This window comes from Orbicella franksi, chromosome 3, assembly GCF_964199315.1.
Source record: "Orbicella franksi chromosome 3, jaOrbFran1.1, whole genome shotgun sequence".
Lineage (NCBI taxonomy): Eukaryota > Metazoa > Cnidaria > Anthozoa > Scleractinia > Merulinidae > Orbicella > Orbicella franksi.
In genome coordinates, this window is record NC_138147.1 from 3,544,497 (window position 1) to 3,555,000 (window position 10,504).

The window sequence follows — 10,504 nt, forward strand, 5'->3', positions numbered from 1 at the left end:
AAAAACATTGTTGCATAGCGGCTTGAAACTGTTCCAGGTACTGATATCGTTCCGTCCTCTGATAGGCTCAGAGCTAGAGAGATGAAGGCGACTCTTTAGGCTCAGTCGTCACACAATCTTTAGGAACCAAGGTATTCGCGCAGCAGTGTCATTTGACTGAGGTTCTTATTCAAGGAACTGTAGAACAGCTCCCCCAGTAAGCAGGTTTCACGTGGAAGCAGTATTCTGCCACGCTCTGATGCAGATACTTGCAGTGAAATTTAGCGTTTTGTGTGGTTAAAAGTGCTGAATCACCAACGACACAAAACTGACGAGGAACTCGTAACTGCGGGTAGACGTGTTTCAAGGAGACTTACGGTCTTTTATTATCATTAATTCAAAGCTACGCCCAAAAAATAGACAGAAATAGCATGTTTTCTAGTATGTGTAGCTTTCTGAGGAAATGAAGCAATATAAAACACATTCAACTTAAGCCGCTACTGTATCAGTTGTATTTCCACTTAGGATCAGTGCCTTTCTACAAACAACAAAAGGCTAGGTAATTGCTCATTTGCCTAAAACTTATAACCAATTTGTAGAAAAATGGTTACGTCATTCGATTTCAGCATTTTTACGTAATATAAAATGAAATTCAAGGCAATAAAGCTTGAGGTAAATGACTTACGTGGAAGTTCAAAACGCAAGTCGAAAACGTCAAACATGACGTCTCTGGTCACGTGATGCCTTTCCGTTTGCGGTAAGCGTTGATTTAAAAGTGTCTATTCTTGGATCAACTTCAAGGAGACGTTAACGTGGTGATAACCTTTGTACTTAATTAGAATTTACGTCCATCCATCCACACAAAACATTTGAATATCATTGTCTTTGGAGTTTGAATATCACGGTCATGGAGTATCATAGAGTTTGGTCTTTGCATCAATATTTCTGATCGCTTTCTTTTGTTTCGGCATCCGATAAATCAGAATGAACTGTTTGAAAATTAAACCTGCAGTTGAACCATAAAAAGGTCTTAGCAAAATTATCCCTGTTGTTACATTCTCGCGGAAAAGTTCGTAATTTTATTTCAACCCGGTGCAATTATGTTAACATGGACGTTACAGACGAAGTTAGTTAGTTACAGATCGACGAAGCCGATCCTGATACATAGTATTATTATTATTATTATTATTATTATTAGCGAGATTTTTTGGTAATATATCCGCAGAATTATTAGTCGTGAGGTTACGGACTTTCAGGTTGCTTCAGCCATCCTTAGTGATTGAATATGGAACGCCAGAACTGTCTTATGATACTTTTTTTTATTATATTGGGTGGTTATGTCATTATATTGAGTAGTTATGTTATTATATTCGGTGATTAACTCATTATACTCGGTGCTTATTCCATTATACTCGGTGCTTATGTCTTTATATGCGGTGCTGTCTTCATTATATTCGGTGCTTATTCCATTATATTCGGTGCTTCCCTCGTTATATTCGGTGCTTTCTTCGTTATATTCGGTGCTTTTTTCCTTATATTCGGTGCTGTCTTTATTATATTCGGTGCTTATTCCATTATATTCGGTGCTTACTTCATTATATTCGGTGCCTACTTCATTATATTCGGTGCTTACTTCATTATATTCGGTGCTTACTTCATTATATTCGGTGCTTACTTCATTATATTCGGTGCTTACTTCATTATATTCGGTGCTTACTTCATTATATTCGGTGCTTACTTCATTATATTCGGTGCTTACCTCATTATATTCGGTGCTTACTTCATTATATTCGGTGCTTACTTCATTATATTCGGTGCTTATTTCATTATATTCGGTGCTTTCTTCGATATGATCGTCACCAGTCTTCGCAAGGGGTCGTACAATTTGGAGGTAGTCTAGGGAAAGCCGGGAAAAACGGGTGTCACGAAAACTCAGACCCCGAAACAGACCCCGAAAACTCAGACCCCTCGAAATTAAAAACTCAATTGTTATCACCCGAATTGCTCTATGGCCACAATGGGGCGAGATGTTTATCTTCTCCGGTTTATGTTGTCGCGTCGATCGAACGGTGAAACACAAATATTTAACTTCTCAGGTTTATCGCTGTCGCGTCGGTCAAACAGTGAAGAACTAACAAGGTTTAGAACAGCAGCCGACACTGCTTTTCAAAACAGACCTTTTTTATGCAATCGTATGCAGCAAAAAAATGTGTTGTTCTCTGAAACATACTCGTTTGATCGCAATCTGCTTTTTGACTTTATGTGCGTTGCGTGACTGTCGGCACGTAAAAAGTCAACACGTAAAAAGCACGTGAAGGTCGAACCGATTGAACCGCCATGTCTGGTCTCGAAATGTGAGTGAACGAAAATTGAAATGAAGAATACAAAAGCAAAAACCGACACAACTTCTGGTTCTTTCCGTTGTGGCAAAAACTGTGCTACTTGTCCCTACATTTCTCACGGACTTACTACATACTTCTACCGGGGAAACGCGCGCCATAAAATCCAACCTGACCTGTGACACTAAAAACCTCATCTACATGATTCAATGTAACCGCCGTAATTTACAATACATAGGAGAGACGAAACGACAATTAAAAGACCGATTTAATGAACACCGCCGTACCATAGATAACCCTAACAACAAATCTAAACCTACTACAGCCGCCGAACATTTCCTGTCCTCTCCTAACCACACTGCTAACGACATGCAATTAATCCCCATCGAAAAAATCGTTTCTAACCGAGACTCTATCCGTACGGCCAGGGAAGCTTTTTTAATTCAAAAAGGCAGAACAATTGATCCTAATGGTCTGAACATCCGCGAAGAAACATATTAATTGTTTCCATTTGTTTTCTTTTATTATGTTCTTTTATCATGTTATTTTATTTTACCGTATGCTTATCTTCAATTTACACGATCAATTACTTTTGCGTAGTCCGGTATTACGTAAATATCGGCTACACAACATAAACCGGAGAAGATAAACATCTCGCCCCATTGTGGCCATAGAGCAATTCGGGTGATAACAATTGAGTTTTTAATTTCGAGGGGTCTGAGTTTTCGGGGTCTGTTTCGGGGTCTGAGTTTTCGTGACACCCGTTTTTCCCGGCTTTCCCTAGACTACCTCCAAATTGTACGACCCCTTGCGAAGACTGGTGACGATCATATCGAAGAAAGCACCGAATATAATGAAATAAGCACCGAATATAATGAAGTAAGCACCGAATATAATGAAGTAAGCACCGAATATAATGAGGTAAGCACCGAATATAATGAAGTAAGCACCGAATATAATGAAGTAAGCACCGAATATAATGAAGTAAGCACCGAATATAATGAAGTAAGCACCGAATATAATGAAGTAAGCACCGAATATAATGAAGTAAGCACCGAATATAATGAAGTAAGCACCGAATATAATGAAGTAGGCACCGAATATAATGAAGTAAGCACCGAATATAATGGAATAAGCACCGAATATAATAAAGACAGCACCGAATATAAGGAAAAAAGCACCGAATATAAGGAAAAAAGCACCGAATATAACGAAGAAAGCACCGAATATAACGAGGGAAGCACCGAATATAATGGAATAAGCACCGAATATAATGAAGACAGCACCGCATATAAAGACATAAGCACCGAGTATAATGGAATAAGCACCGAGTATAATGAGTCAATCACCGAATATAATAACATAACTACTCAATATAATGACATAACCACCCAATATAATAAAAAAAAGTATCATAAGACAGTTCTGGCGTTCCATAATTGAAGGTAATTATTTATTTGGGTCAAATGAAAAGAGAAAATAAGAAAAAGACATGCAAGAACTCACACAAACACAAAGACTAATTATACACACAAATTTAATGAAAAATAGTTGCATGATACAGTGTACTAGTTACATACATCACACAAATGATTTACCTACGTATATGTGAGTGATAACGATTACAAGGTACTGTATTTATATGGCGATCATGCACTCTCTTGAACAATTACAACTCATCAAGTGTTAGTCTGTTATTTTCAGTCCATCGTTTCATGGTTCTTTATCAAGAAAAATACAGTTTCAACACGTACTCATTTTATTTTAACCCCTTGATCGACCTTTCGCAAGTTTCTCGCGGAAACAGAAGCAAAGAGTAATTCTATTCCGTTTTAGCTGGTTTTGGCAGATTTTTTTCTGCATTTTACTCGATATTTGTTATCCTGCTAATACCGGTTTAGCTGGCTTGACTGCAATCAACGCACTATGAAAATCACCCTCGCCCAGAAACCTGAATGGAGCACCGCCTTCGATTGAATACCGATTGCAAAATGTTGTTAACCTATCTTCTGTGACGAGCTCAGGATCAAACACACCGTGTGTGGTTGCCCAGAAATATTTACGAATGCTCTCGCCGTTTTCAAACTGGTGATCGCTTCTTTTCACGTCGTAACTCTTAACTATGTCAAAGCCAGCAGCTTTGCACATCTTTTCGACACCTGACCTAGATTCGAAGTAATGCATGTCTATTATGCGATTGATATTCTCTGGGTTCAGTTCGCGATAGGCGTGATCATACAAAGTCGGCATGTGATCACTGTACTGCAGCGCAATCTTTCCTGTTGGTTTGAGACTGCTGAACATGTTCTTGAATAGCTCTTCTTTGTCTGGAATCCAGTGCAGCACATAGTTGCAGAAAATGATGTCGTAAGTTTCCGTCCCCATTCCTGGAAAGTTGGACGCGCTTCCTTCGAGAAATACAAGATTCTTTACACTGGTGTGGGACTTCTGGGCCACTTGAATCCTATCGACGTCGGGATCGACAGCCACAACTTTGCCTTCTTGACCAACTAACTGAGCTAGGTAGGCGGACAGCTCACCAGTACCGCAGCCTAAATCCAAGATGGAGTCTCCAGGACAAGGCCTTGCATCTTCAAGAAATCGTTTCCCGTCCTGTCTTTGAAAATGTGCGGATATCTGCTGGTAGCCCACTGCTTGCTTGACGTCTGACATTCTGGCTTCTCACTTGTTCCGGACGCCGGGATAAAGAGACTTTGAAGTACTGAGAGTATCAAAAGAGAAGGTTATGACTTAGCGCTCTCCTTGCTGCAGCAACTGCCTAGAACGTGAACAAGAGCTTCTTTTAAGCTGTTTTTTGTGCACGCATCGGTTCATCCGTGTACGTGCGCGTGTCATTTCCTTTACGTTTTTACAACAAGGAACAAAGTACAATTAGCGCAATAACTGACGTTCTTAATTCGGTTGAGCAATTTTGCAATGTTAATGTATGGTGATCCAACAGAGGGTTTTAACTAAAGTGGCCAGCATCCGTGCAAATTTATTGGAAACTAGAAAGTGTCTACATAAGAAAAGAGTTCAACTCCCACAGGATTGGTTTGGTCCAAGTAAGCTCTCTTGCACTACTGAAAACATGAGATTGCTTAGTTTTGTCAAATCTGACGCTTTTTTAGTCGCTTTACTTCACAAATAAGACAGCCTTGGCCGTGCTTTGCTCTGGCAAAAATCATACATGATATTATTTTCCCTCATCATGAACAAGGAAAAAAGAACCCTTGTCTTTTTCGAGTTCTGTTGTCACTTCCTGTATGCTTAAAAAACTGAACAATTCAGAGTTCGACACATCATCTACTGGAACGGTAATAAAATGTGTATTGTTATAACTTAGGCTTGAAATATTGCGTAACGCCATTCAATGGATCACAACAATGTTGGACCAACGTATCTTGGCGAAACTGCCCGTAACCTTGAGGTCCGTGTTCAGCATATACAAGCAAAAAACGTTTACTCCTTTTCACCGAGCTGATGACTCTGTCGCAAAACTTTCCTTTGAAATTTTTTCGGTTAGTAGCGGAAACGTTGCGCGAGATAAAGATGCGAGACTAACTTATTAGAGATGATACTTTTCAATAGATTTCCGTTTTGATGTTTCGGCCGCCATGCATCTCTTAATTCCATTGTTTATGAGCCAATAAGTAGGTAACTCGCGCGTGTGTTCAGAAGAAAGCCTTCAGAGCGAATAATAAATTCGATGTTGAGTGATAACTTCGACTTTCCGTCTACGTAAATCCGTTGACAATGTGATCTACTGGACCTTCCGTGAAATTAGGAAGTTTGGGCATCAGTTATTCTGCTTGCACAAAGCAGTTTTAGTCTATAATTGTAAAAGTGACTGACGTATACTTTATGCTCAGTCACGACATAACAAGCAAATGCGCCGAACCATAAAATAAACCCTTAAATGTTTTCACGCAACCCTTACAAATTTGCTTCTATTCTGTAAACAATACCAGTCCTCCCATAGTTATAACACAACAAAATTTTTTTTGTTCAAGTAACGTGTAACAATTCAAAACTTTTTCTTTATCATGAAGCTACACCGTTGAGGAATGACAATATTACACGAATTTCTACACGTCATCGCTACAGTGAAATGATGTACCTACATGTTACTAATAACGATTACAAGGCACTGTATTTATATGGTGATCAGTCTCTTAAACAATTAAAACTCATCTAGTGTGAGTCTATTATTTTCAGTCCATCGTTTTATGGTTCTTTATCAAGAAAAATACAGTTTCAACGTATGAACTCATTTTATTTCAACCCTTTTATATTACCGGATATTTGTTATCCTGCTATTATCGCCGGGCTCAGCTGGCTTGGCTGCAATCAACGCACTATGAAAATCAACCTCGTCCAAAAACCTAAACGGAGTACTGACTCCTTTTGAACACCGATCGCAAAATGTCGCTAACCTATCTTCTGTGACCGTGTGTGGTTGCCCAGAAATATTTACGAATGCCCTCGCCGTTTTCAAACTGGTGATCGCTCTTTTCACGTCATAACTCTTAACTACGTCAAAGCCGGCAGCTTTGCACATCTTTTCGATATCTGACCTAGATTCGAAGTAAAGCATGTCTATTATGCAATACAAGATTTTTTATACTGGTGTGGGACTTCTGGGCCACTTGAATTCGATCGACGTCAAGATCGACAGCTACAGATATAGCAGTCAAGTTACATCGGTTTCATTTGAAAGAAGAATATTGCAAAGGATCAATCCGAAATGAAAAGAATTTTGCTAATTGAATATTAACATGATAATTTGTAGACGCCATAAGTTCGCCGATGGCAAGTAACGGAAATTATTGTTTAAAAGTCGGGACGATATTTTCAATTTTGCTATAAAAATCCGTCTCTTAGAATAGAGTGTTAAATGCAATTCATGAGAAGGTAAGTTCTCTTGCACTAAAACATGAGATTGCTTAATTTTGTTAAATCTGACGCTTTTTTAGTCACTTTACTTAACAAATAAGACAACCTTGGCCGTGCTTTGTTCTGTCAAAAATCATACATGATATTATTGTCCCTCATCATGAACAAGGAAAAAAGTACCCTTGTCTTTTTCGAGTTCTGTCGTCACTTCCTGTATGCTTAAAAACGGAACGATTCAGAGTTCGACACATCATCTATTGGAACGGTAATAAAATGTGTGTTGTTAGGTAACTTAGGCTTGATTAAAGATTACGTAACGCCAACTCCGATGGATAACAACAATTGTGCACCAACGTATATTGGCGAAACAGCACGCAACCTTGAATTCCGTGTTAAGGAACCTTCCGATATCAGCAATCAATCGGTACCAACCCAAACACATCAAAGACAATTCAAATCACATTTTCTCATGGGACGTTTCGGCGACTGCTTACTCTTGGATGAAACGAAGAGTCGAGGAGGAAATTTACATCGCACGCTTCTATTATTATTGTTGTTATTATTATTACTACTACTACTACTATTATTATTATTATTATTATTATTATTATTACTACTATTATTATTATTATTATTATTATTGTTATTATCGTCCTCACGTAATGTTTGCTTAGAGTCCTTAGGGCCGAGACCAAACCATGGTCCTGGGGCACTAGGGGATAGCCAGTTTTTAGCTTGATAGCACCCTCCTCAAAATGTGTGCTGTACCTAGCAAGGTTATCTTTTGTAGTTCACTGATGCTTAATTGGCTGGGAATTCTTCCAAGATAAGTTTCTAGTCCCTTTTTGATAGCTCCAAGTGCTCCAATGATAACTGGTATCGTTTCCGTTCTCATGCCCCATTATTATTATTATTATTATTATTATTATTATTATTACTACTACTACTATTATTATTTTTATTATTATTATTATTTCGACCATTTAAAGTCGCATTGTTCGCATAATGTTCCCTGTGTGAATTGTTACGTAATCATTACATAATCTTTATTCTAGTTTAAGTTATAAGAACACCCTGTTTCATGATGCAGAACTGACGCTCTGATAATAATCTCAATGATCGAAACATTTACTGCACATAGTTTTAACAGCTTTGTATCCAATTGTTTGCTCATATATGTCTGGATTTATGAAAACCGTGCTAATTTCAACACAACCACCCTGACACTTTTCCAAGAAAATACACAGGCTTTTTCACTCAATCAACCACAGACACTCTGTCAACACACAGCCTACTCACCCACCTTGCTTGTGTCTGGCTGGCTGGCTGCCGGCCCCTAAGCCTGCAGGGCATTGCTGGCCAAGGCTGTCCTGCAAAGAAAATGAGCAGTTTTAACTGAGGAAAGTGCCTCTCTCTGTGACCCACCCCACCCCCCTGGGGCTAGGTCCCGGCAGCCCCGCTTGGTATCAGCTGGTAGCCAGGTCCCAGGGCTATCTTCTCCCACCCTCCTTGACGGAAGCCCCCCTGGCTTTTCAAGCACCACAAAGGCCTCCCTGCCGGCTATCGCCGGCATACAGGCGCGAAAGTTTTGCCCCAAATTTGACACGGTTGTCATAAATTCAGACATATATATATATATACGGTAGAATTCGGAAAGAAACGGCTCCCTTTGCTTTCGGATTTAGCAGGCAAAAGGGGCCGCTACTTTCGGGTATAGCCGTTACTTTCGGATAGTTAGAAAACGTTTCTACGGTAACAGTCGCTTAAAACAAAGCGGACGCGTAACACATGAAATTAAAAGTTCCATTTAGGTGCGTTCCTAACCATCCACATGAACAAAGCAGACTGTATAAGTAAAGAAAGGCCCAAATGTTGGTACTGTTGGGCGAAACTATTACATCGCATTATATCGCGATACAACTGATTGTACTACAGTGTATAGTTTGACTCTGCTGCCAGACAAATACAGCTCATCAATCATAGTTTAAAGAAAAATTCGGTAAAGTTCGAAAAAAGATCACAAATAACTCTTCAAGTTGTGCAGTCCTTCAGTCAGAGTGCTCAATCCGCATTGCGCTTGAGAACAAAGGGCCGCTACTTTCGGGTGGGCCGTTACTTCCGGGGGTGTCGTTACTTTCAGGGTTCAATAAGAAGGTAAAAAATTAACGTTACATTAGGGGAGCCGTTATTTTCGGGGAAGGGGAGTGGGGGGCGCGTTACTTTCGGAATTCTACGGTAGCTTATATCTGATCCCAAAGGCAGATGACGATCTCGCAAGTTCTGAAATGAGATCCGACCGGTTAATACATGGGTGAAAGAAATTGGTAATTTCCGAATCTTTGCTTTTCTATACTCCCCAATTAGCCGGCTAAAATTCTACTGAATACAAAACGAATAGAACAGCTTAAAAAAGAAGCCAGTCGCACTCTTCAATACTTTAGTTCATTGGTTATGGCCATATAATGAACACTTGTTAAAACATTTGCAGGGGAGTGGCGTCATTTTCTGTCAGTCTTATTCAGTAAATTCATTGCGCAATTTTTGTTCCGTATTGTGAACAGGCGAGTAAGTGTGTAGACTCACGGTATAAATGTGCCGTAAGATTGCGGTTATAATCTTCTTCCCCCTCTTCCCCGCCCCGTTTAAAAGCACCTCTCGGCTATTGACCCATCAAAATGTTACTAAAAAAACTATTCCGGTTTAATTTTAAGCCCCTCTCCTTCCGAGTATAAGCCCTCCTTTACTTTTTTCTAGCTTTCGCTTGTGTGCCTTTCCTATTTGCAGTGTAATATGAGGAACACCAGAAGTTGACCTCCGTGCTGTTTGTTTCCTTTCTTGTGCTCTGTGTTTCTCCATTGTTCTATAGAACATCCACTAGATGGTTCGAGATGTTAGCTGCATGGTCAGCTCATATCTAAACGTTTCAGGCATAAGCACCAACCTCCCCCTTCCCATCTCCCTCTGCCCCATTCACTGATAAGCCTACCAAAAACCCCTTATGAAGTTGTACAAGCCCAGTACTTTTAATCGGAATTTTTGCCTCATCATACTTGTGTCACTCTTAAACCATTTGCCACCCTCACATAGTACTTAACGCTACACGGCAGTCTCTTGTTTTCATTCTTGTTTTCATTTGCTTCTCGTGTTTGAAAATCCCACGTGCCACGTTTTGTCTCGTGTCCAAAGCGTTCGCTTTCGTTTTAAATTACATCACAAAGGTGGTGATAACACGTAGCAAGTTACATTTTTTTCAACATTTGTCTTTTTAACGCACAAAAGTCTATATTTTC

General features: G+C 39.5%; 3 protein-coding genes across 3 annotated transcripts in view; 1 reads left to right on the top strand and 2 right to left on the bottom strand.

The window, feature by feature from the left end:
• The window catches only part of LOC145480727 (uncharacterized), a 317,856-nt gene that overhangs the window by 176,589 nt on the left and 130,763 nt on the right, over positions 1–10,504 (bottom strand). The window lies entirely within an intron of this gene.
• LOC145480726 (ubiquinone/menaquinone biosynthesis C-methyltransferase UbiE-like) lies at positions 3,845–5,140 on the bottom strand. The gene has a single exon (XM_081459042.1). It carries the CDS (start codon positions 4,989–4,991, stop codon positions 4,197–4,199), a length of 795 nt encoding a protein of 264 aa, XP_081315168.1. The 5' UTR covers positions 4,992–5,140; the 3' UTR covers positions 3,845–4,196.
• Positions 5,212–10,504, top strand: part of LOC145480724 (uncharacterized) — a 15,889-nt gene continuing 10,596 nt past the window's right edge. Inside the window, exon 1 of the mRNA XM_081459039.1 lies at positions 5,212–5,383. Within this exon, the coding sequence (XP_081315165.1) occupies positions 5,266–5,383 (118 nt within the window). The 5' untranslated portion in view covers positions 5,212–5,265. The remainder of the gene's footprint in view (positions 5,384–10,504) is intronic.